The sequence below is a fragment of the Salvelinus namaycush genome, chromosome 19 (assembly GCF_016432855.1).
Source record: "Salvelinus namaycush isolate Seneca chromosome 19, SaNama_1.0, whole genome shotgun sequence".
In the NCBI taxonomy this organism is placed as follows: domain Eukaryota; kingdom Metazoa; phylum Chordata; class Actinopteri; order Salmoniformes; family Salmonidae; genus Salvelinus; species Salvelinus namaycush.
Window position 1 is genome coordinate 30,900,277 of NC_052325.1, and position 27,969 is coordinate 30,928,245.

Sequence of the window (27,969 nt, forward strand, 5' to 3'; positions counted from 1 at the left end):
GATTACGGAAGCGCAGACACACACAAACTATTCCAAATATTTGAATTAATGCTCAGAAAAACAGTTCAAGACCCCCACATGTAGAGGCAGCAGAACAACAATAAAATAACAAAATGAACAATAGTGCCGTAGTTTGTAGATCACTAATATATACTATTATACTGTATAAAGTTGACCATCTTTGCTAAGGTCTTTGTGCAGTCTGCCCCAGATAAATATCCTACACTGTACCGCCACCTTGTGGTTCGATCATGTAAAAAACAACTGGAGGAAAATCTGTGCCTGATGACAGCTTGAACATTCAAACAAATGTTATTTTTTTCAGCCGACTACTTAGTACCTTCCTACCTCTTTGTTTCTTATAAATTATACATTTTAAAACTGATTAGAATCAGTATGAGGTTCATGGCCAAACGTATCATTTTGTCAAATAGAAGGCATCATTTGGTAAAATAACTTTAATTAAAAACTAGCTATCTAAAAATCGTCAGTGCATACAGACACCTGTTCAAACATCACATATCCTTCATCACACAAAAACCTTGTAGGCTACATCCAAAGCCGCAAACAAATACTTTAAAAACATAATTATAAAAGCATCTCTGTAAAACAACAATAATAATACACATCGTTGATTCTCAATACAGTCATAAACAGCAGAATTTTCTATAAAGCACAAAAAGAGAAGAGTACATACAGCAAGTGACAGTTTTTGTGTGACAAATATATCATTGTGCATCATCCTTTGGCCACTAAGTGGTGTAAACAAGCTAAAATATGTATGTTGAACAATCTCATCCATCCACCCAGTGTGTGTGTGTGTGTGTGTGTGTGTGTGTGTGTGTGTGTGTGTGTGTGTGTGTGTGTGTGTGTGTGTGTGTGTGTGTGTGTGTTGGAGGGGGACTTTGTGTGATTTCAATGCTTCAAGCTTTGATTTGAGTTTCACAAAGGAAACCCTCAAATCATGAAGGACTGGGTGTGTTTGTAGTTCTTGGGCTGCAGAAAGGGAAAGAGTATCCATCAGTTCACTAAACCTGTTGGTATTATCAACAACTCAGTCTTATCAACACGGCGGTGTGGTCAACAACTGCTCAAAGAACAGTCCAATGTAAAACATGACAACTTCTCTACCAAGCCAATACTGATAGTAGAAGAACTAGGGTTGGGAACACACTCACGTTTCTGGTGGGAGGAGGAGGTGGATTGTAGGAGTTGGTGCTAAAAGAAAAAAGACAAATACCACAATGAATTATTTTATTTTTTTATTTTTTTTCTGTAAAGAATAGCTATAACTAATGAAATGAACTAATGAAAAACACCATGATAAGTTGCCAGAATGGTTGTCTGAAACACTAACCTTCTTCCTTTCTGCTCCTCTGTTGGCAAACATGAAGAACAGGACAGTTAGAACATATTGTTCATGTTATCAGTCAGTCACAAGCTCAGTCAGTAGTGGTAAGTACTCACTCTTGTTGCAGCAGCCCCGTCGATGACAGAGGCACACACCCAGGCAGCACATGACAATGAGCAGGAAGAGACCTACAGCTCCGGCTATCAGTGTCGTCATACTCAACTGATCTGAAAAGAGGGGGCACAGAGGGACGAAGAGATGGGATAGGGGCCGAGAGAGAACAGAGAAAGGCAAGAAAGATAAGCATGATTGATGATTGGAAGAGAGAGAGAGGGTGAAAAAAAGGAAGAGAAAAGACAGAAAGGGTTCAAATTTCCACAAACATCCTAACACACACACACACACACACACACACTGGATTGTACATACATTCCATGACCTTCATGTGATGGGCCACACAGCTCTTCGGCGCCCCCACACTGTTGGATGCCTCGCAACGATACTGGCCTGAGTCAGCCTTGGACACACTCTTGAACTTCTGCTCCAGAGACACACAGAGAGAGTAGACAATCGTTGAAGACAGAAAGAGAGTATGCAGTGTGAGAAAACGTCATTAACGTGCCTTTGATCAGGCACGTGAACCACCTCCATTACATGTTACTCACCAGTGTTCCCTTGTCAGTGTCCATGCTAAAGGAGGTGTCAGTTGTGTGTATGGTGCTCAGCGCCTTGTTGTCTTTGTACCAGATGTAGGTAGGAGGGGGTACACTGAGTTTATCCTTACAGTGGAGCTCTACCCCTGCCCCAGACAAAACTGAGCTGGGCACCTCACAGGACGGGGTGTGGGGGGGCACTGGGGGAGGAGGATATGATTACTAATGACCGCACAAAGGCCCCTCAGCACAAATACACAGACACCCTCAATCTCTCTCTCACACACACATCCACACGCACACTCTCACCCAGTACGTTGAGGGTGATGTTAATCTCTCCCAGGTTGGTGTGGTCTGCTGGAGCACTGACCTCACAGCGGTACAGCCCAGAGTCCTTCTGGGTAACGGCGTGCAGCGTCACCGTCGCACCCTCGATCTTAGCCCGACCTGCAAAGGATCCTTGGATACCACAGGTGTCAAGGGTTACAAAGATGAGAGAAAAAGTGTAAAGAGAGGAAAGAAGAAATAACAACAATATAAGAGGGGGAGGAATGTAGTAAGAGATGGTGTTAGAGGGGAAGAGATAAGAGAGACGGAGGAGAGGTGGAGCGGTGCAGTAGAGTAGAATCAGGAAAAGGGTTGAAGAAAGAGAGGCGAGGAGGAAGAGAGAGAGGGAGGTATAGTGGTCACCGCTGAATTTGCCATCAAAATAAACAAAGGTGATGTCCTTCCCTTTCTTCTTCCACTCGATACGAGGGTTAGTCTCCTTCTCTGTCTTGAACTGACAGGACAGCACAGCGTCTGACAGAGACCGAGAAATTCAGAGAGAGACAGAAACAGTGAACAAACAGTTCATGAACTCTCACAATTCATCCCCTCCCCTTCTCTTCATCATCTAACTCCTCCTCTCGTACCTGTGTTCTCATGGACCACCACTTTGGCCTTACTGGTGCTCACTGTCAGAGAGAAGGAGGCAGGACCTGAGAGAGAGAGAGAGAGAGAGAGAGAGAGAGAGAGAGAGAGAGAGAGAGAGAGAGAGAGAGAGAGAGAGAGAGAGAGAGAGAGAGAGAGAGAGAGAGAGAGAGAGAGAGAGAGAGAGAGAGAGAGAGAGAGAGAGAGAGAGAGAGAGAGAGAGAGAGAGAGAGAGAGAGAGAGAGAGAGAGAGAGAGAGAGAGAGAGAGAGAGAGAGAGAGAGAGAGAGAGAGAGAGAGAGAGAGAGAGAGAGAGAGAGAGAGAGAGAGAGAGAGAGAGAGAGAGAGAGAGAGAGAGAGAGAGAGAGAGAGAGAGAGAGAGAGAGAGAGAGAGAGAGAGAGAGAGAGAGAGAGAGAGAGAGAGAGAGAGAGAGAGAGAGAGAGAGAGAGAGAGAGAGAGAGAGAGAGAGAGAGAGAGAGAGAGAGAACTCAACATTAACTATTTGTAGCAAGGTTTCTAACTTCTAACTTTCTTTCTTATATACAAAAACTTTATGTAAACATTGACTGAACTGAGATTTGTACTACACAGTCCAGATTGGGCTGAGGGGGGTATTTCAGAAGGTATTTGTTTGAGAAAGAGCAGACACAAATCCAGACACAGACACACACAATGCAAACACTCATTCACTTACTATACACACTCACCAACACATGTACACACACACAGAGCGAGGCAGAGTAAACCCACAGAATAGATATGCCCTGGTGCCTGGTGTTACCAGCAGGAATGTCATGTGTAGGAGGAATGGAGGTGATGGATGGCAGACCACTGATCTCTACATGACCTGATTAACCTACACACACACTTAAACTAACATAGGAATACACACATACTGAAACAACACGCAAATATCAACACAGGCAAACATATTATCTGGGAGATGATTTGTTTATACTCTCTCTCTTTCAGACACACACATTTTACATTTGAGTAATTCAGCAGATGCTCTCATCCAGAGTGACTTACAGTAGTGAGTGCATACATTTTTATATTTTTTCATACACACGCAGACAGTAGATGGAGACGGCTGCTGGTCATCCACTATCACTTCAAGGTCCCTGTCCTTAATATTTTTGACTCTGTGTTTGTGGGGGGGGGGGGGTCCCCTCTATACAAAGCCCCTCTGTATCACAGTAACTCTACACCAATAGAGGGTTTTTAACTCTCACTCTCTCTCTCTCTCTCTCTACCTCTCTCTCACACACACACACACACACACACACACACACACACACACACACACACACACACACACACACACATCAGTCATCTAACCTAACTGTAATTGCTGATATTACATCAGATTTCTTTGGACCAGTGAACAGTGATAACGATTCCCATGGCCGTTTGGAAGAACAACCTCAAACACTACAGACAGTCTATAACCCTTCCAAATAGCAACTGATTGCATCTCTGGCCAATTAGCAGCTGGGTCATGGAGGGGCTATCGACAACATTAAACAGGACCATTGCCTGCCTACACCAGGCATCAGAGAGGTTGGCTCTCCAGAACCCTGGAGCCCCTCAGAGATCTGGCCTTTCATCAGTCTCTAGATCTCTGGGTCTCTGGGCTTGGACAGCATCAGAGGGTCTAATGTAAATAGAAGATCTGTATGATTCCCGCCCCACTCTTCCCAACCCCAACCCACTCCCAGCCAAATCAAATCAAATCAAATGTATGTATAAAGCCCTTCTTACATCAGCTGATATCTCAAAGTGCTGTACAGAAACCCAGCCTAAAACCCCAAACAGCAAGCAATGCAGGTGCAATCCTGAAACACATGACACACACTTCACCAAATCGAACTGTTTAAAGTGTGCTTAGTCTCAGGGACACATACACAAGAACATACAATGCACGCAATGCATATATATATAGCTTACACACACACATACAGCTTGAGAGGCACTGCTATGGTAAACACTATGATGGAAAATGAAGTGGGGGGCTGTCAATGTTTTGACCCACATTTGCACCCCAGTTCCCCAAACCATCTTGCTGCTTAACGTGTAAACTGATGTTTTTAAACTGTAGTGCTCTGTGTTGTAAATGTGTCTGAAACTTTGTGTGTTGCTATTTTGACCAGGTCTCTCTTGTAAAAGAGACTGTTCATCTCAATGAGACTAACCTGTTAAAATAAAGGTAAAATAGATTGAAAATCATCAAATATCAATACCATATAGCCTGTATGGTATTGAATACAACTATCCTGTATTAGTCATATGTATGAAGGTTGCAGTATGCATGACAGCTCATTGACTCCCCTTGAAATCATATTTTCACAGTGGTATAAAGTACTTAAGTAAAAATACTTAAGTAGTTTTGGGGGGTATCTGTACTTTACTTTACTATTTATATTTTTTACAACGTTTACTTTTACTTCACTACATTCCTAAAGAAAATAATGTACATTTTACTTGTTACATTTTCCCTGACACCCAAAAGTACTTGTTACATTTTCCCTGACACACAAAAGTACTTGTTACATTTCCCTGACACCAAAAACATTTCCCTGACACCCAAAAGTACTTGTAACATTTTCCCTGACACACAAAAGTACTTGTTACATTTTCCCTGACACACAAAAGTACTTGTTACATTTTCCCTGACACCCAAAAGTACTTGTTACATTTTGAATGCTTAGTAGGACAGGAAAATGGTCCATTCACACACTTATCAAGAGAACATCTCGGTCATCCCTACTGCCTCTGATTTGGTGGACTCACTAAACACACATGCTTCGTTTGTAAATTATGTGCCCCTAGCTATCCATAAAAATATATATTGTGCGGTCTGGGTTGCTTTATATAATGATTTATACTTTCACTTTTGATACTTAAGAATATTTTAGCAATTACATTTACTTTAGATACTTAAGTATATTTAAAAACAAATACTTTTAGATTTTTAGTCAATTAGTATTTTACTGGATGACTTACACTTTTACTTGAATAAATGTATATTAAGGTATCTTGACTTTTACTCAAATATGAGAATATGGTACTTTTTCCACCACTGTATTTTCAGACAAAATATCCATTGGGCCAAGATAAAACTAATAAAAGTCTGCATCTCCATCTACTCACTCTGCAACAAGACGAGGAAGATAAGAGACAACATCCCCATGCTGTCCATAGTTCTTCCAAACGAGTAAACAGTGTCCAGTGAATTTAAATAACCTAGAAAGATATTTGAGTGTCTGAGAACGTTCGCTCCAGACAAGACTGAAACATTTCCAGACGTTCAGAAGTTCTTGAAGTTTTCTATGTGCGCGCTCCCGTTGGAGACCATTTCATCTAGCGGAGATACTCAGGCGCGCGCTCACCACGACACACGCGTCTGTGATTTTGGCTATAGTAGACAAACGTTTAGTCCTCGAAGAGGATTTTACATCTTCAGTGTGTGTAGGCAGTAAACGGTTATATACAACGTTATTAACGAATAATGGGCCAATGTATATACCGTCACAATACACCACCCAGCAAACACACAACCACCACACAACGTTCTCTAAAAGTTGTGGGACTTAAAGATGCACTATGCAGAAATCCACCATTTCCTGGTTGCAAAAATTCTAATAGTTAGCCTAATTTCAGTTTATGTGACAAAACAAGCAAGCATAGTGTAGAGAATCACTGTACGATCTACTAAACTGCTTTGAAATATATTTTCCATAACCAAAAATATTGTATTTTTAGCTGTTTGAAGCTGGTGTACAAAACCGAAATTAAAAGATGCAAAACAAAACGTAAGAATGGAAGATATAGAAATAGCACACAGTACAGAACTATGGATTCTTAGACTTTCTTTCAATATGAATGCCAGAACTATAACACACATTTCTATGTGAATTTGGTTGGGTCGCCCAAAAAGTTACATATTACAGCTTTAATGTGTCATTGCTACTATCATGTATGTTAGATATAGCCTACAGTAGCCAAAATAGCGATTTTTTTCAATTTGTAATTTTCTACCAATTTGTAGCAAAAATCTTTTCTCTATCAATTCGTGACAAAGGTGTACTTTTCTTGTTGTCTTGTTGAAGTAACAAGTTCTAAGTTGGGATAACATTAATCTTTCTGTTTATGCTCATTGTACAATCTAGGCTACAGCACTGTTTTTGCAAATGTAGATATTTTTATGTTTTTATTTAAAAATGTGTGGTTATTATAAGTAGGGCCATGCTTTTTAGGTACTTTTTGAGCCACTTTTCTTTTACCGGTATTTCCAGCATTATCCACTAGTGTTGCTGCAGGTAGAAAATCCTAGGAAATGTTATTTAATTGAGACAAGCTGTCTCCAATCAACCAATCAATGTCTGGTCGTGCATGTGTTTGGCGAGGGGAAGGCCTGAACCAGGCTAGACGTAGCTCTGCGAATGTTAATCGCACAAAAACTATTATTTGTCAGGGAATGCTATTTGTAGATCAGTAATTCTACTACACCTCACTTTGCTCAAGCTGATCCTCTCCAACGGACTCGGAAGTCGTAGCTAAAAATGTGTCAATTAGGGGCAGAGTCAATGAAACCAATCAATTATATTGTAGCGAATTCGGGTGTAGCCCCGACCGGGACTTGAACCAAGGTCTAGTGGGGGGTTTGGACATCTTGGCGTAACAGTTAAGGTGTTGGTTTGACAGTCGCTGTAATGCGATGCTCTGGCGGCAGAGAAGTCAGGCGCAGGAGAGCAGAAACTGATTTACGGTTGTGTTTAATAACCATAAACCACCATCAACAGAACAATAAAATAAATGGGTCAAACAAAACCCGGTACATACCAGCATACAGTGCATAAGTACTACAACAAACAATTACGGACAAGGACATGGGGGGGAACAGAGGGTTAAATACACAACATGTAATTGATGGAATTAGAACCAGGTGTGATGGAAGACAAGACATAACCAATGGAAAATGAAAAGTGGATCGGCGATGGCTAGAAGGTCGGTGACGTCGATCACCGAACGCCGCCCGAACAAGGAGAGGGACCAACTTCGGCAGAAGTCGTGACAGTCGCTGGACATTACAGGAGGCTGCTGAGTTGCAGATGGCTCTTAATAATGGCCGGAACGGCGCAAATGGAATGGCATCAACCACACGGAAAACATGTGTTTGATACCATTCCACAAATTCTGCTCCAGCCAATACCACAAGCCCGTCCTCCCAAATGAACGTGCCACCAACCTCCTGTGCTGGCGCATTCACACACACAGATGGAGTCAAGAAAACACACTGCCATTGTTCTATCCTATAGACAGAGGTGGCTTTGGGGAGGTCAATAGGCTCCACACACACACACACACACACAGAGGGGATCAGAGAGGGACAGCTGGATGGGCTACTGTGTCTCTGCTCCCCTAGATCATGGGTATTATGTGTCTCACCACTCACATTCACACAGACAAGTACATACTGTCATACATTTAACATGTAGGTGCATTCATTCACACACACACACACACACACACACACACACACACACACACACACACACACACACACACACACACACACACACACACACACACACACACACACACACACACACACACACACACACACACACACACACACACACGGCTGTGGCACCTGTTTCCAAGCCACTGTCTGTGCAGCTGCTGTGTTGAGAGAGGACACTGCTGCTGTTAGCTCAACACACACGCACACATGATGGAGGGGTTGACATGATGGAGGGGTTAACTATTCCCTTTGACCACAGGGAAACATTAATCAACAGCTATACCAGTATTTTTACCATATTTACTACCTTTTCTTGTAAGGCCACTAAAATGGAAACGAGACTGATTACAAAATGCAAAGCTGCAATAAATAAAGTAGCAGATCAAAGTTCACGAAACAAAACGTGAGTGATAGATTAATGACAGGCTGATAGATAAAGATATACATGCAGCATAATTCTTTGTTTTTGCTAGCAATTTCTTTAGGAGCTAAATTATCTGTAAACTAAACTAATAAACACTGAAGGGGAGGGACTACTGGGTTGTTTTAAGACTGGACCTCAATCTCTTGTCCAGTGTCCTATCAGACACCTCGCTGTTGTGTAGTGACCTGAATCAGGAGGTTGATCCCTAGTGGGATTGGATCATACTGACCAATACTGTACTTCTGTCTGACATACATTTTCATTTCAGAAAACAGGTTTGGCTAAGTCCATTGTCATTAAATCTTTAATCACATTCAAAATACCCAAAGGAAATTGACAATTGCAGGATTACAAAACAATGACCACTTTACAGTTAAATTGCCATTCTATAGCCTGGTGTTATACATCTGCCGCTATGACAAGCAGGAACTACATTCACTATTTCATTTTATATACATTTTCTATGAGACTCATTCTACAAGGCCCCACACACGTGACCAAAACGCGCTGTTACAATGAGTCTGCCAGCGACTGTTGTTGATTTATAACATTATAATTATTACATATTGAGATAGGGATATTGTTTTTTTACTGTAAAGTCTGGGAAACCAGGAAGCAGAGGGAGAAAAATAGAGGGCTGCTGAAGAGACACTGAAATAGGGGACAAATGTGTTTAGGAATTTACCTGCACATGATAGGAGTGGAGGGGGGTTTTAGGGGAGGGGGGTAATAAAGGACCAGCTCTTTATAGGGCCAGGAGAGCTCATAACAAGATCATACAGAGACACACATCACAAAGCAGACAATTGGAGCCATTACCTTGACTACATTCACAGGTAAGGCAATAACAAAGCATGAAATTATACTTTTTTTCTTCACAAAGAGCAAGGTTGCTGATTTGTTCAGTTCAGGCTGACATCAGAGTGATATGAGGGATATTATACATATATTTACGCACCTCCAAGACATATGATATACACTAATGGTCTTGTTACTTTAGACATAAACGAATGTAGGGAGGTCGGTCGCCTAGCAATCCAAGGGTTGCATGTTTGAATCTCTTCAGGGACAACTGTAGCAGTTTAGCTAATCCTTCTCCTAAAATGTATGTAAATTCTCCTAACCTTTGTCGTTACAATGAAAAAAGCAGCCTGGCCTCAGAGAAAGACGTATAATACTATACCTCCTCCAAGATGTATGATAAGCTACATTATACAATTAGTATGATATTGTACAACCAGGTAAGGCGTATGATACTATAGATCCTCTAATTTATATGATATTGTACGACCGTTATTCCATTCATAAAGTAACCTAAAGTAACGTAATATATCATACTAAACTAATGGAGGGAAACAAATTTGCATACCAAATCCTACAAATTGCGTACTCTGTGTTTCTAAGTGTTATTTGTCTCCCTGTCTAGATGAATATGAAGACTCTGGTCTTGCTATTGTTAAGCCTAGCAGGTAAGGTGTCTCAGAAGTTCTACATTTCTATGTTCTATAAAGTTTTCTAAGTTCTCTCATACAATATTCCACAATCAGAATACTATGATAATGGTTTCCAAAGTTCTTATTCTTCTACATAGTGGTGTGCTGAATGCTTGAATGCATGACAAATGAGTTGAACACCATTCTCTGTCAGATCGCTGTGGCCCCTCTGTGCTAGTACATTTTTTGTGTGCACTCTGTTTGCAACACTAGTACAGTAGTATCTTATTTTGAACCAGTTTGCTACATCAGAAAAATGATCTTGCAGCAACAGGAAATGTGAATTATGTGGATTATAATTACTGGGCGTTTTTGTAGGGGTTTATACATTTTTCAAAGAGGAAATTACAAACTTTAGAATCCTTTAAACTTAAATTATACAATGGGTTGGTCTAATCATGAAAGCTGATTGGTTTAAACCGCATTCCAGCCGGTGTCTATTCCACAAGTTACCACAGACTAAATCTATGATGTTAAAATGCAGCTTGAGCCTCTAGCACCGCATCTCAGTGCTAGAGGTGTCACTACAGACCCTGGTTCGATTCCAGGCTGTATCACAACCGGCTGTGATTGGGAGTCCCATAGGGCAGCGCGCAATTGTCCCAGCTTTGTACAGGTTAGTGGGCGGTATAAGCTGTCATTGTAAATAAGAATTTGTTCTTAACTGACTTTCCTAGTTAAATAAAGGTTAAATAAAAAAATTATAAAATAAAAAATGTACTCTGTTCCATCTGACTGCGCAATCCACTGTCTCATCAGCCCAGCCAGGCAAATTATAAACTTGATCTCCAGTATAAAAAGCATCGAGACATTATCTCACATTTCCTTTAGACTAACATTTAGTTTTCAACAGTGGAGATTTGTATAAACCTTGCTGTCTGTCTCTCCGACATTTGCAACATTGTTTCAATATTCAAATTCGATCTCCAGCTGTCTCATAGTAATGAACGTGTAGGGGTCGTGAGTCAGGATGAGACAGACAGACAGCGTTTCTCAGCCAGTCGAAATCATGAATCAGCTGGCATAATTTTTTGTGGATATATACAAAGAAATGTCAATTGAAAAAAAGGTAAAATGAAACGAAGTGCAGCTAGTTTGCAGTCTTTCCAGCTTCAGTTTGAAGTGATTGTGTTAGCTGTGTTGTTGGCTAGCTCCTCTGAACAACAGTGTCCTGACGAGAGAGCACATGTTCTATGCCAGGCGAAATCGCACATCATTAGCTCATTGTTATGGATGTATCCAAATAAATGTCACTAGAAAACAGCTTAAACAAATGCAAATGCAGCCACTGTTGTTATTATTTTTGACTTGACATGACTTTAAGTTAGCCGTAGTTGGCTAGCTAGCAAGTATGGCAATGAAACATTTAGAACGAACGTCCGTAGATACAGAACAAAAAGACTGAAGGACTGGGTTGCGTCTCTGGCAACCGAACCAATAGAACGAACGAACGACCAGCCGGCTGGGGTAGCAACCCTAGATTTGTGTCGGGACTATATCTTGTGGAAAATAACGTTCATGAAAATGTGTCAATCATTGTTCGAATATGTTGGTAACCCGTTGTATAAAAGTGATAATGCCCTTGAAGCCGGTGTTTGGAGGATATATTGCCACGGTTTCCTAACAAGACCCCTGCCAATATATCCTCCAAACACCAGTTAATCGGGCATTATCACTTAAATAGCAGTACGCCAATGCTACATTTGTAGATGAATTTCCACGAATAGAGTACATTTTGGTAATGTAACTTCAGAATGAAAATATTAATTTCACCTATTTTTTACATTCTGGCATAAAGAGCATATTGTAGCGACCCGCACAGACAGCTGTGTGTTATGTGTTAGGCTAGTAGATGGTTGTGTTGTACCTAACAGTACCCAGTGTTCGCGGGGTCCGACATGTCAATCAACCTGCTATCTGCCAATCACGGGAATGCCTGGAATGTTCTGATGCCGGGCATCCTGGCGGTTGGCGGAGTGGCGTTAAGGGGGGTTGTCCAGGGGGATGGAGCATTGGAAGTTAAGACCAGGTTTAGCCTTTGTTCTCTCTTTTTTACGTCTGGGCTTCACAAGAGAAGGTAACGATTGGCTTGTGGGTTATCTTTCATTTATTTGGCGTGGGCTACGGCCAAACAGTAGCCTGTGTAAAGTTGGTTTAATAAACCGTCCATTCGTAAACTCAATCCTCTGTCTGGACAGTTGTTCTTTTATGATCTAGTCAGGTCATTACATTGGTGTCAGAAGTAAAAACGTTGATAAAAGTTAGCCAGCTAGCTAGCTGACTTCTGTGGCTAGCTACCGTAGGTGAGAACGGGGGTTGAAAATGCTTCGAGGGAATCCGAAAGTGAAGGTGGAGGTAGGGGACGATTATGGCCAAGGAGGTGCGTGTGCATGGACGTCGGGGGTTCTGGCTGAGGAGATCGCCAGGGCATCGGAGCCCAGAGGCCGCTTGAGGGAGGACGTTAGAGTGATGGCGGCTGAAGCGGGCATGAGTGCTTCGTCGACTGTGTTTCGCGCGGATTCTGGTGGGCGGACCGAAGGGGTGACGTCGACGCGGCGGGACGAGGAATCTGGGGCTCAGGATGTAAACAAACATGGCGGCGCCCAGTTCCCGGCTGCGTCCGTATCTGTTAAGACCCCGAAGTATTCCGGTAAGGCGGATTGGGAAGCTTTTCATGCTCAGTTTGAACTGTTAGCTCATTTTAGGGGGTGGTCGGATGAAGAAAGGGCACTGCAGTTGGCTTTATGCCTCACGGATGAAGCTCTGGCCTGTTTGATATTGATTAGCCCCGAGGACAGACGTGATTATTGTGCTTTAGTGGAAACACTGAGGAGGCGCTATGGACAGTGTGTACAGCCCGGGCTACTGCGCTCCGAACTGAGTAATAGACGCAGGCAGCCTGGAGAGCCTCTACGGGTGCTAGCTAATGACATTGAGAGCCTCTCTCGGCGGGCATATGCTCACATGCCCCCCTCCGTGCAGAGCGAGCTAGCACGGGACCAGTTCATACAGGCGCTCTCTCCTACGGAGCTGCGCATACAGACCCAGCTGGCTCATCCGGAGTCATTGCAGGTAGCCTTGGAGATGGCTTTGGAGAGGGAGCTGGTGTGGGCTGGGGCTTCAGCTGGGGCTTTGGTGGGGGTGCAGGGAGACAGACCTGTGCGAGCTGGGGGGCAGAGCAGCCCGGAGCCGGAAAAGCCTGCATGGGTGGTTGAAATGACAGAACTCATTCGTGCTGTGTCGCTACAGGCGGCACGAAACACACGCCCTGGTCCCAGGGTCTGCTGGGGTTGTGGCCAGCCAGGCCATCTGCGCCGAGATTGCCCCATGTCCCCCAGAGCTCAGGGAAACGGCTCGGGGTCCGCATAGACCGGGTAGTGCGGACCCCTGGCTTTCTATCCCAACCACCATCTTCTTCAGGAGGAGCCCACCGGCACAGACGGGGAAGCAAGGCTCCACTTCCCCCAGAAGCAGACGAGGGCAAGCGGATGGAGCCTGTTGTTGTGGTGGGCCGGACCTGTGTTGGGGACTTTTGTCATGTCCCTGTCACTGTGGAGGGGGTGCCCTGCTCCGCCCTGGTGGACACTGGGTCCACAGTAACCCTGGTGAGGCCAGATATTGTGCCAGGTTGGACTCAGTGTGAGCCTACAACTGTGCAGCTCCGCACAGTCACAGGTGAGCTGGCACCCATGAAAGGGAAGGGAATAATGACTCTGACAGTAGGGGGCAGGACTGTGCGTCATCCTGTGTGGGTGGCGGCTGTGCAGGACCCTTGTATCCTGGGGTTGGACTTTCTTAGGAGCACAGGCTGCCAGTTAGACCTAAATAGGGGCACACTGAGCTTCCAGGGAGGGCCGGAGGTCACCATGGCCCCTAATGTCACATTCACTCAACCCAACAAACCCTTTACTCCAACAGTTAAAGCAGCAGAGACTCATGGCTGCCCCCCCTCCCCCACAGCTGTGTGTGACTTTTCCCCAGCCCCCCTGTCACCTACGGCGTTGTGTTACATTCCCCCAGCTACCTCCATGACACAGCCCTCTGTGAGCCCGGGCCGCGTCCCCCCAGCCCAGCTACCCCAGATGGGAGGGGAGAGGACACTGTCTGCAGTGAGGGAGATATGGGGGAGGAACTGTGTTGGTCTTGACCCCGAGCAGCAGGAACGGTTGTGGCAGTTGCTGTTTGAATTCAGAGACAGCTTTGCGCTGAGTGAGGAAGAGGTGGGTCAGACTCATCTGGTGCAGCATGAGATCGACACAGGTGATGCTCGACCTATCAAGATGCGTCCCCGCCGTATCCCGCTGGCACGCCAGGAGGCGGCAGACAAGGCTGTGTTGGAGATGCAGCGGGCAGACTTCATTGAGCCCTCAGACAGCCCCTGGGCGGTGCCAGTCGTCATGGTTCCGAAGAAGGGGGGCAAGCTGAGGTTCTGTGCGGACTACAGGCGGCTGAATGAGGTAACCAGGAAGGACTCATACCCCATACCACGTATCGATGAGTCGCTGGACCTGGTTAGGGGGTCCTCCTGGTTCTCCTCACTAGACCTCCGCAGTGGCTACTGGCAGGTGCCCCTCTCCCCAGAGGCCAGAGCCAAAACCGCGTTCTCCACTAACAGAGGACACTGGCAGTTCAAGGTCCTGTGCTTTGGCCTGTGCAACGCTCCAGCTACTTTTGAGCGTTTGATGGACAGGGTGCTGGATGGCATCCCCCGACAGCAGTGTCTGGTATACCTCGATGACATCCTGGCCCATGGCAGCTCCTTCCAGTCAGCCCTGGGGGCGCTACGGTGTGTGCTGGAGAGGGTGGCTTCCGCAGGTCTGAAGCTCCACCCCGAGAAGTGCCACTTCATGAGGAGAGAGGTGTCCTTCTTGGGCCACCGAGTGGGGAAGGAGGGGATCAGCACCATGGAGGACAAGGTAGCGGCTGTCAGAGACTGGCCCACCCCCACCGACCAGCGTCAGCTGAAGAGCTTCCTGGGCCTGGCCTCGTACTACAGGAGGTTTGTACGGGGCTTCTCAAGCGTTGCTGCTCCACTGAACCGCCTACTGCCGAAGGACAAGGCTTTCACTTGGACAGTGGAGTGTGAGGAGGCGTTCAACACCCTCAAACGTGCACTGATCGAGGCCCCCGTGCTCGCCCCCCCTGACCTCACATTGCCCTTTATCCTGGACACAGACGCGAGCAATGTGGGCATGGGTGGGGTGCTGGCCCAGGTGGGGCCAGAGGGGGAGAGAGTGGTGGCGTACTTCAGCAAAACATTTGACAAACATGAGCGCCGCTACTGTGTCACCCGGCGGGAGCTCTTGGCCGTTGTGGCTTCCGTCAAACACTTCAAGTACTACCTGGGTGGTCTGCCCTTTACTGTAAGGACTGACCACTCTGCTCTCCAGTGGCTCATGTCTTTCAGAGAGCCAGAGGGGCAGGTGGCACGCTGGTTGGAGGAGCTTCAGCCGTATGACTTCACGGTGGTGCACAGGGCAGGGGCACGCCACTCCAACGCCGACGCCATGTCCCGTCGGCCCTGTACTGCAGACGGCTGCCGCCACTGTGAACGGAGAGAGGGACGGGAGAGAGAGCTGTGTGCAGAGGAGGGGGTCTGTGCCACAGTGTGTCGGGCGAGCGGGCCTGTCTGCTGTGAGCTGCAGACTGTCGACGTGGCTGAATGGGGGCAGCAGCAGGGACGGGACACAGACCTACAGCCAGTGCTACAGTGGGTAGAGGCGCAGGTGAGGCCACCATGGGAAGAGGTGACAGCGCTCTCACTCGCGACCAAAGGGTTGTGGTCAAAGTTTGAGCGACTGCGGCTGGCTGATGGCGTGTTACAGCGGGCATGGAAGGAGTCAGCTACGGGGGAGGAGAGGTGGCAGGTGGTGGTCCCAAAAGCATTGCGGGAGGCTGTGCTCCAGAGTACTCATGGGGGGGTGGGGACTGGACACTTTGGGGTCACAAAAACACTGCGCCGCCTCCGTCAGGGCTTTTACTGGGGGCAGCACAAGAGGGATGTGGAAGACTTTTGCCGCCGCTGTGACAACTGCACAGCGAGAAAGGGCCCCCCAGGCCGCTCTCATGCTCAGCTCCAACAGTTCCCAGTGGGGGCTCCCATGGAGAGGGTGGGAGTGGATGTAGTTGGGCCGTTCCCCACCACAGACAGTGGAAACCGCTGGGTGCTCACGGCCATGGACTATTTCACAAAATGGCCCGAGGCCTATGCTCTGCCTGACCAGGAGGCAGAGACCATCGTCGACGCCCTGACAGCGGGGATGTTCAGCAGGTTTGGAGCTGCAGAGTCCATCCACAGCGACCAAGGCAGAAACTTTGAGTCCCGTGTGTTCGCCACCATGTGTGAGAGGCTGGGTATGCACAAGACCTGCACTACTCCTCTCCATCCTCAAAGTGATGGCCTTGTGGAGCGCTTCAACAAAACGCTTGGACAGCAGCTGGCCATCGTCTCTTCCAAACACCAGCGTGACTGGGACAAGCACCTGCCTATGGTCCTCATGGCATGCCGCTCCGCTGTCCAAGACTCCACCTCCTGCACGCCTGCCCTCCTCATGCTGGGGAGAGAGATCCGTACCCCTGCGGAGATGGCGTTTGGTCGGCCCCTGGATAGCCCTCATGTTCCCCCGGGGCCGGAGTATGCCCGGAGACTCCAGGACCGCCTGGAGACAGCCCACACCTTCACCAGAGAGCAGCTGCTGAATGCAGGTGTGAGGCAGAAGAGGAACTATGACGTGCACACCCGGGGAAGGCACTTTGTGGCTGGGGAGCTGGTCTGGGTCTACAGCCCCCTAAGGAAAAAAGGCAGATGCCCCAAGTTGGACAGTCACTGGGTGGGACCCTGCAGTGTCCTGGAGAGGGTAGGGGAGGTTGTTTACCGGGTGCAGCTTCCTCCCAGGGGGAGAAAGGTGACACTGCACCGGGACAGGTTACCCCCATATAGAGGGGCCTCTTCTCCCCAAACCCCAGGAACCCCCACAATTCCCCTCTCTGGCAATGACATTCTCCAGGCACCCACCCCCAGGTGCCGCAGACAAGGCTCCAGACAGCCCACTCCCCCTGTGTCACCGCGTGGTTCCCCAGAGCCACGGACTGTATTACCCGTTCCCGCTTCCTTGTCCCCCATGTCCTTGCCTTCATCCCCTGGTTCCCAGAGGGGCACTCTGCGACCATCACGGCCACGCAGGCAAAGGAGACCTCCGGGTCGCTTCAGAGACTTTGTTTGTTCCCTCGGGGACGAGGGACTTTGTGGTGGGGGGGCTGTGTAGCGACCCGCACAGACAGCTGTGTGTTATGTGTTAGGCTAGTAGATGGTTGTTTTGTACCTACCAGTACCCAGTGTTCGCGGGGTCCGACATGTCAATCAACCTGCTATCTGCCAATCACGGGAATGCCTGGAATGTTCTGATGCCGGGCATCCTGGCGGTTGGCGGAGTGGCGTGGAGGGGGGTTGTCCAGGGGGATGGAGCATTGGAAGTTAAGACCAGGTTTAGCCTTTGTTCTCTCTTTTTTACGTCTGGGCTTCACAAGAGAAGGTAACGATTGGCTTGTGGGTTATCTTTCATTTATTTGGCGTGGGCTACGGCCAAACAGTAGCCTGTGTAAAGTTGGTTTAATAAACCGTCCATTCGTAAACTCAATCCTCTGTCTGGACAGTTGTTCTTTTATGATCTAGTCAGGTCATTACAATATGTTTAACATAATAAAAACAAGTTTTCTCATCTTAAGGGGTAAACCCCCCAAAAGGTCTATAGTAAGTGCCAATAAAATGCCATTGAAGTAACAGGGTTGTGGTTTTCATCTTAAATCAGCCATAAATCCACTTGTGACAGGGGGGATGCAAGCTTGTTGTGTGCAACAGGGAGGGGCAGTTGAATATATTGTTAAAACATTTGTTAAAGAATTTCTAGCCCATCAGGGTTGTTTTGCTCAACACAATCAGTTTTCCACAATGAAACAAATCACCAGAAAGAGTAGAACCAGCTCGCCTGCTTTTACTCTATGATTATTATATGTTCAATGTTTCTTTTGAAAAAATAATTTAAAAAGTTATAGTTTCACCATATTGAAACAAGAGTTCAGTTCACATAACTGGGTTGAAGTCAGAAAAACATGAGTTTTTTTCTTTTCTCATATATAAAAAATCTGATTTATAGAGTTTTCCATGTGGTCTATATTAAAGGGCACTTCCTTTAATATAACGGCTTCTAAATATTGGTGCACAATATCGACTTAAAATATCAAAGGGACACAAAATGTTCCTGATGTATTTTAGGGGCTTGACTGTGATGTCTTAGCAAAATAACTCAATAATTCATATTTCTCCTTCCAAATTATTATATATATTTTTTGTTAAGTTAAATACTGAAGTGAAAGTTAGAGAATCAAACTTTTTTCCGGTTATCTGTGATGTCAGACCACATTTTATGTTTATGACTAGTGTCTAGGCTCTAGAGCCATTTAAAAACCATTGCACTGGTTAAAATGGGTAATGGTAAAAAATACATATTTTTTTTAAGTACTTGTGGCTCTGGCGAGACCCTATGGATCCATGGATAAATGGATAGCAGCACCAAAACCAGCTTTGCCCCAAAGAGAGATCTACCCAGTACTAAAAGACCGGCTCCCAGAGCAGGGACACGTGGTGGAGGCAGACCATTTCCCCCTAGCCAGACAAGGCCCCACTGCACAGCGAAAACCAGCTGGCTGGAACCCTGAGGCAATTGTGAGAAGAATCCAGCTGAAACCTGCTGAACTGAACCATCCAGTGCAGGAGAAACCAGAAGAACTGAGCCTTCCAGTGCAGGATACACCCGAAGGACTGAGCCCCCTAGTGCAGGACAATCTAGTGGATGCCAGCCTGGATGTGCAGGTGATTCCAGTAAGACATTAAAAGCCAACTGAATGGATGCCAGTGGTACAGGAGAAACCAGAGACAGAAGACACTGTGGGGCTGGAGACCCAGGAGGATCTAGTGGAACTGAGCCCTGTCAGGCAGGAGAAACTAGAAGAACTGAGCCTTGTGAAACCTGATGGGCAAGAGAAATCAGAAGAACTAAGCCCTGTGAGCCCTGTCGCACAAGAGACACCAGAGGAAGATGGAAGGAAGAGTTGGAGGAGGTGGGCCCATCAGCAGAGGAGGCTCAGCTTGAGCAGGAGATGGAGGCTGAGATGGAGGAGGACCTACTGAGGATGGAGATGGACGATCCAGAGATGGGGGAACTAGAGATGGAAGAAGTAGAGATGAAGAAGATACAATATCCAGAGCAGGGGATAGATATGAAAAACCAGAGATGGAGATGGGAAAACTAGAGATGGAAGAACCAAAGATGGCAATGGAGGAGCCAGAGATGGAGGAACCAGAAGTACAGATGGAAACAAGGGTAGAAATGGCAGCTGAATTAGAAATGGAGCCAGAGGTGGAGATGGCACTTGCAATGGACAAGGGGCTAACACAAAAAGAGGAGGGCCCTCTTATGAAGGGTGAATATGTGATGGCTGAAGAGCCAATCATGGAGTTGGAACCACTACCAGAGGACGGTCTGATTTAAAAGTATGGGAGAGGAGGCAGGCCTATGGATGACAACAAGATGGCTCCAGAGATGATGTATCAGTTTGATCTGGAAGAGGAACCAATGTCAGAACTGGAGCCATTGCTAGGGGGGGGCCTGGTTTGGAGGAAGATGATGAGTATTTAATGGCGGAACAACCAAATCATGGAGCTGGAGCCTGGGATTAGGGAGAGGATCCAATCATGACAGATTACACCATCACAGGGGAGGAGCCAGTGATGGAACTGTTGCAAGATATGGGGCTTAAGATAGAGGGGTAGTACTTCCTGGCTGAGAAACCCATCATGGAGCTGGAACCTGGAATGAGGGAGGCGCCTTTCACTCAGCATTATCCAAGGACAGACTAAGGCTGTGATGGTAGAATAACCAATGATGGAGATGGATCCACTAGAACAAAGGTTCTCAAACTTTTTCACTCGGGGCCCCCTTTCCAGCATTGGGGAACATCCCCCCCCTTGCGCGTGCGCCCACGTGTCTATTTCTATAGGCAAAAGCACTGTTCATGACACAAACTGTTCACACCTCTCTTTTTGGTGGAGAGAATTTTGCATGTTTAAAGCAAATTTTCTTGCAATTCTATACATTTTGCCATGTCTAATGTGTATTCATGTGATATTCAAGTGACTAAAAAACGACAACAATATTTATGGGCTAAAAAAACGAAATAAATAAACGTTAGCTGGGTTGATCCACTAGTTGATCTGGACATGTCTGACAAGTTATAAATAGCCCTCTAAGGTATGTGATGACTAACATGGCAAGAGGAACTGATGATGCACTACCCAATTTCGAAATTGCACCTTGTGCATTCTACTATTACAACTTTCAAGAGTAAGATTAAAGCCGGACTGAGTTCCTTTAAAAAATTATTTCAAAAAACACTTTTTGGGGTGGGGGTGGACCCTCGCCCTACAGTTTGGGAACAACTGCTTTAAAAGGGGAGAAGCCTCTTAGGGAAGAGAGTTTGCTATTGGTGGAGGGCTTTCGAGTAAGAGAGAGGCCTCTCATGGAGCAGCCAAGCATGGCGAGGGCCCCATGATGGACGGAGCGGCGTACATAGTGGTGGAGCCAGAGCCCTCAGAGGCGGTCTTTAAATAGGGAAGGGGGGGCTAATGAAGAACATGGCCCAGATTGAACCCACAGGTTAGAGGGGTGGGAGAGAGAGGGGGAGGTCCACACACGTACATGTAAAATTGTGTTGCAATTCTGCTTTCTACCATAGGGAGGAGCTCCTGCAGTGGTGTGGTCCTAGAGGGTAAATGCTACCAATTTTTCAGAGGCACAAAAAAGGCTGCTGAGGCAGAGGTGAGTGGAAACTCATTCCTCCTGTTTCATGTTGTATTTAGTTTTCTCAATCTCTCCAGCTTGTCTCTTTTCGAATCATTCACCATCTCTAATTCAACACACATGTAAACATTTAATCAGTGTTTTCTCTGCTCCTCTGCAGTTCTACTGCCAGGCTAACTTCCCTCGTGGCCACCTGGTGTCCATCACTAGTCAGACCATCCACAGACAGGTCATGGACCTAATGCTTCAGCAGAATTGGGAATACACACCCACCTGGGTGTGAGGGCTGCACTACCTGGATGTGAGTGTGTGTGTGCATCCTGTGTTTTTTCATATTTGTGTAGACACTATTTTCTATTCTTTGCTCTGTCAGACTGGTGCCCACTGCCTTTAGGATTGGCAGCCTGAAGAGCCAGTGGAGGACTGTCTGGAGCTTTTGGTAGTTGGTACGTATGACTGAAAGCCAACTAATCATGCAGTGTTTTCTTGAAAATATATCCATATTGTGTATGGGGAATGGAAGGAGAGCTATGGATAGTATAATGACGTATACAATTGAATAATACTTTGCTCTTCTGTTAGGTGGGCTATTATTAATTTGTTTGTTTTCTGTTATTCAGGAAAAGGGAAGTTCAATAATATGCCATGCTGTGATCTGCGAGTGTTCGTCTGCACTTACCCTGTCTAGAAACGGAATAGGACAAAGTTGCCCCTAGTAGACACTGATCTAAGGTCAGATTTCATTTTTCACCCCAATGTTGAGGATTTGGGGAGGGTAAGCTGATCCTAGATCTGAACCTAAGTGCATCCTCTCTACCCTGAGCTCTAGGAACACTGCTGTCTTATTCTGTGACCCTTGCACTTTGAACTTGTAGCCTATTACACTTTAAACTATCAGTTCCACTCTGAATCTCAGGAAGTTTCCAGTTTGAGCCAATGGGGATTCAGTTACCTGACTTGGTGGTGAAAGACATTCTTAAACACTGCATTCAGACTGTTTATTATCTATTATCTATGCATAGTCACTTTACCCTTACCTACATGCACATATTACCTGAATTACCTCGACTAACCTGTACCCCTGCACATTGATTCGGTACCCCTGTATATAGCCTCGTTATTGTTCTTTTATTTTTTTACTTTAGTTTATTTAGAAAATATTTTTCTTAACCTCTAACGAGCCTCAACCCCGGATCCGGGATCACCCCCCACCCCCCCCACACTGATTAGCATCGCTAGCATAGCGTCACAATTAAATAGTAGCATCTAAATATCATTAAATCACAAGTCCAAGCCACCTAATGAAAGATACAGATCTTGTGAATAAAGCCACCATTTCAGATTTTTAAAATGTTTTACAGGGAAGACACAATATGTAAATCTATTAGCTAACCACGTTAGCAAAGGACACGATTTTTTTACTCCCAACAGCTTTTTCCTGCGTCAGTAGCTATCACTAATTCGACTAGATAAAAATATATATAGCCACTAACCAAGAAACAACTTCATAATATGACAGTCTGATAACATATTTATGGTATAGCATAGTTTTTTTGGGGAAAAATGTGCATTTTTCAGGTATAAATCACAGTTCTACATTGCAGCTGCAATCTGAAATAGTGCTGACCCAGCCAGAACAATTACAGAGACCAACGTCATATAACGAATTACTCATCTTAAAACATTTCAGAAAAATACACAGCGTACAGATATTGAAAGCCCAACATCTGGTGAATCCAAACAATATTTCAGATTTATTAAATGTTTTATAACGAAAACAAAATGTAGCGCTAAATTAGCATAGCTATACAAGGCAGATTCGGCTAGGCGCCCACGGTCAGTTCACATGCACAACAGATATGATATAACATCGTAAATTGGGTCTTACTATGGCTGATCTTTCATCAGAATGTTGATCAAAGTGTCCTTTGTCAAGATGAGTCGTTGGTTCCGTTCAGAAATCTTCCTTTCCCACTCCATTTAGCACAGGTACCGGTCGAGTGGCACAGATCTCTCAAATGTAAATAAATTGTGACAACGGAACACCGCAAAACTCCCAAAAAAATTCAAATAATCTGATTAAACTATATTGAAAAAACATACATTACGATGATATGGTCACATGTATCAAACAAAATTCGACACGGAGATAGTTTTCATCCATAACGCCAGCAAAACAGTACACAATCGCAGCTCCAACTCGTGCGAATCAGCAAACCGGAAGTTGTCGGTCACGCCAAAGAAATAGGTCTTATTTCACGTCAGTACCAGATAAACAAAGAATTTCTCCTCTGACGTCTTCTTGACACCCAGAGGAAGGCGAATGAGGTGTGTTTCGGGTCATAGGGGGCACGACCATATATAGGCAGAGCTTTGAAGCCAGCATAACACATCTTGATTTTATGTTCTTGGTCATGGAAAGTGCTGTGAAATGACTTCTGTATCACTCAGAGACAAAATTGAAACGGTTTTAGAAACTAGAGATTGTTTTCTTTCCAATGGTATTATTTATATGCATGTAGTAAGAGCAATAATTGAATAAGAGGCAGTTTAATCTGTTGAGCAAATTATGCTAATGGGAAAATAGCACCCCCTGTATTCTCAAGAAGTTTTAACTTATTTTTCTTAAAACTGCATTGTTGGTTAAGGGCTTGTAAGTAAGCATTTCACGGTAAGGTCTACACCTTTTGTATTCTGCACATGTGACAAATAAAATTTGATTTGATTTTGACTAAGATATTATTTCTAAATGATAAAAAATATATACATTTTAGATCTATAGGAAGGCAGACATTTTAGAGCCAGGGGAAGTTCAACGATATGCGGTGTAGGACAAAGTTGCTCCTATACACTCTAAGGTCAGATTGCATTCTTCACCCCAATGTTGAGGATTTGGGGAGGGTAAGCTGATCCTAGATCTGTACCTAAGTTCATCCTCTATCCCGAGCTCTAGGAATACAGAGGTCTTAGATTCTGTGACCCTTGCACTTTGAACCTGTGGCCCCTCTTGAACCTATGGCCTCTCAACTGTCAGTTCCACTCTGAATCTCAGGAAGTTTCTAGTTTGAGCAACTTGGGATTCAGTTACCTGACTTGGTGAAAGCCATTCTTAAACATGTAACTGCATTCACACTGTAAGATATTATTTCAAAATTATTATAACATTTTTTTACTTTTAGGGCTATAGGAAGGCACTTGTTATATTTTGAAGACGGCAGAACTATGTTCATATGTTAGTGTAAAGGTTATATAAGTGACTAATTAATTATGTAAATAGGAACCACAGTTGTGTCAAGCCAGCTTGACACAACTGTGGGAAGCATTGGAGTCAACATAAGCCAGCATCCCTGTGGAACACTTTCGACACCTGTAGAGTCCATGCCCCGACGAATTGAAACTGTTCTAAGAGGAATAGTACAACTAACTTCTCTAGTGTGGGTTTTGCTCATTGGTCTCCTTTTTGATATGACTCCATTATAGCTGAGCTTTAGGGTCATAGCAAAGGGCAGTCTGGGGGAGCTTTGGCTGAGCACTGTTTACTGACAACATACAACCCATACCCTACACAGCACATACACTGAGTGTACAAAACATCTTTCCATGACACAGAATGACCAGGTGAAAGCTATGAACCCCTATTGATGTCACCTGTTAAATACACTTCAATCAGTGTAGATGAAAGGGAGGAGACAGGTTATAGAAGGATTTTGAAGCCTTGAGACATGAATTGTGTATGTGTGCCATTCAGAGGGTGAAGGGATGGGCAAGACAAAATATGTAAGTGCCTTTGAACGGGGTATGGTAGTAGGTACCAGGCGCACCGGTTTGAGTGTGTCAAGAACTGCAATGCTTCTGGGTTTTTCACACTCAACAGTTTCCCATGTGTATCAAGAATGGTCCACCACCCAAAGGACAGCCAGCCAGCTTGACACAACTGTGGGAAGCATTGGAGTCAACATAAGCCAGCATCCCTGTGGAACACTTTCGACACCTGTAGAGTCCATGCCCCGACGAATTGAAACTGTTCTAAGAGGAAAAGGCGGTAAAACTCAATATTAGGAAGCTGTTCCTAATGTTTTGTACCCTCAGTGTATACAACCCATATCAGACCCATATATGACTCACATACAGCCCATATTAGACCCATACACTACACGGCCCATATACAGCTTTCTCCTCATCAGACTCACAATTCCAAACATTCCAGTGTTTCCTGCATGTCGTCTGTTGGATCAGGGAAGAGCCACTCTGTCCAAGCGAGTGTTAGTTCCCGGGCCAACAGTCTCCCATGGTGATGAAGGCTGCACACATCCAGCTCTAGTATTTTAACTCTGTCTCATTGTCCACTGGGATGGTAAATTGTGTATCTGTGTGTGAATATGTGCCAGTGTTTTTGAGAAGTTGGGAGAATAGACTGAACTACTGTATGCCCATCCACAGATCTCCATCAGAATTAGAGGAGCTTAGCACCCTTTCAAACACACACACACACACACACACACACACACACACACACACACACACACACAATAAAGCCTGCTGGGACCTCTACATAGTTGTGTATGAGTGTGACTCATTTTCCATTGGACTACAGAGGCTGTTAATGAGCTTCTGAGAAAGAGGCAGCATTAGCAGCTCTCAGGTGACAATCAACCCTGTCTAATCATTTGAATCACTAATTACCACGCACACAGAGATATCACATGAAAACTCATAATACAAATTCTCTCACGTACAAACACAAACTGAAATGGGCACCCATGCTCTCTTTCCCCCTCCATCGCTCTTTCTCTCTCTGTCTAATTCCAGCCAGTGGTTGAGAAAGGCAACCTTTCACTGTGAGACAATTGAGGCCTGTTTGGGTGATGATCAGGAACAAGGTCATTGTTCATGAACCGGGCCTTTGGCAGGGTTTAGGAGATCAGCCCTCACAATACAACTCCAATCTATTATTGGCGTTGAAATCTAGACCAGCTTTGCATCGCATTACATGAAAATGGCAACCTTATTCAATCATATCTGGAGATTAAACACATTCAGGCCAGGTTAGTCACAGTCACTAAACAGTGTTCCTCTGAAGAATGTTATACTGTTGAACCCTTTCCCCACTTGATGACTGTAATGTTTTCATTTTCAAGGATGCATGTGAAATATTTAAAATTGTCCAAATAATGCATTTATAAAATATATATTTAATACATTTTTAATACATTCAAACATATTACAGAATGTATTTAAAATGTATAACAATCAAAAATACAAAATTAAAAAATAAAATAAAGGGAACACTAAAATAACACATCCTAGATCTGAATGAATGAAATATTCTTATTAAATACTTTTTTCTTTACATAGTTGAATGTGCTGACAACAAAATCACACAAAAATTATCAATGGAAATCAAATTTATCAACCCATGGAGGTCTGGATTTGGAGTCACACTCAAAATTAAAGTGGAAAACCACACTACAGGCTGATCCAACTTTGATGTAATGTCCTTAAAACAAGTCAAAATGAGGCTCAGTAGTGTGTGTGGCCTCCACGTGCCTGTATGACCTCCCTACAATGCCTGGGCATGCTCTTGATGAGGTGGCGGATGGTCTCCTGAGGGATCTCCTCCCAGACCTGGACTAAAGCATCCGCCAACTCCTGGACAGTCTGTGGTGCAACGTGGCGTTGGTGGATGGAGCGAGACATGATGTCCCAGATGTGCTCAATTGGATTCAGGTCTGGGGAACGGGCGGGCCAGTCCATAGCATCAATGCCTTCCTCTTGCAGGAACTGCTGACACACTCTAGCCACATGAGGTCTAGCATTGTCTTGCATTAGGAGGAACCCAGGGCCAACCGCACCAGCATATGGTCTCACAAGGGGTCTGAGGATCTCATCTCGGTACCTAATGGCAGTCAGGCTACCTCTGGCGAGCACATGGAGGGCTGTGCGGCCCCCCAAAGAAATGCCACCCCACACCATGACTGACCCACCGCCAAACCGGTCATGCTGGAGGATGTTGCAGGCAGCAGAACGTTCTCCACGGCGTCTCCAGACTCTGTCACGTCTGTCACATGTGCTCAGTGTGAACCTGCTTTCATCTGTGAAGAGCACAGGGCGCCAGTGGCGAATTTGCCAATCGTGGTGTTTTCTGGCAAATGCCAAACGTCCTGCACGGTGTTGGGCTGTAAGCACAACCCCCACCTGTGGACATCGGGCCCTCATACCACCCTCATGGAGTCTGTTTCTGACCGTTTGAGCAGACACATGCACATTTGTGGCCTGCTGGAGGTCATTTTGCAGGGCTCTGGCAGTGCTCCTCCTGCTCCTCCTTGCACAAAGGCGGAGGTAGCGGTCCTGCTGCTGGGTTGTTGCCCTCCTACGGCCTCCTCCACGTCTCCTGATATACTGGCCTGTCTCCTGGTAGCGCCTCCATGCTCTGGACACTACGCTGACAGACACAGCAAACCTTCTTGCCACAGCTCGCATTGATGTGCCATCCTGGATGAGCTGCACTACCTGAGCCACTTGTGTGGGTTGTAGACTCCGTCTCATGCTACCACTAGAGTGAAAGCACCGCCAGCATTCAAAAGTGACCAAAACATCAGCCAGGAAGCATAGGAACTGAGAAGTGGTCTGTGGTCACCACCTGCAGAACCACTCCTTTATTGGGGGTGTCTTGCTAATTGCCTATAATTTCCACCTGTTGTCTATTCCATTTGCACAACAGCGTGTGAAATTTATTGTCAATCAGTGTTGCTTCCT

At 45.4% G+C, this 27,969-nt stretch overlaps 1 protein-coding gene across 1 annotated transcript; it reads right to left on the bottom strand.

Moving 5' to 3' along the window:
* Nucleotides 1-957: 957 nt before the first annotated feature.
* Nucleotides 958-12,952, bottom strand: LOC120063980 (junctional adhesion molecule 2A-like). Its single transcript, XM_039014290.1, has 10 exons — nt 12,754-12,952; nt 2,919-2,984; nt 2,695-2,805; nt 2,314-2,463; nt 2,017-2,204; nt 1,781-1,889; nt 1,468-1,578; nt 1,358-1,376; nt 1,179-1,218; nt 958-996 (listed from the first exon to the last, which is right to left on the bottom strand). Exons 1-10 carry the CDS (start codon nt 12,950-12,952, stop codon nt 958-960), a joined length of 1,032 nt encoding a protein of 343 aa, XP_038870218.1.
* Between the last annotated feature and the right edge of the window lie 15,017 nt (nt 12,953-27,969).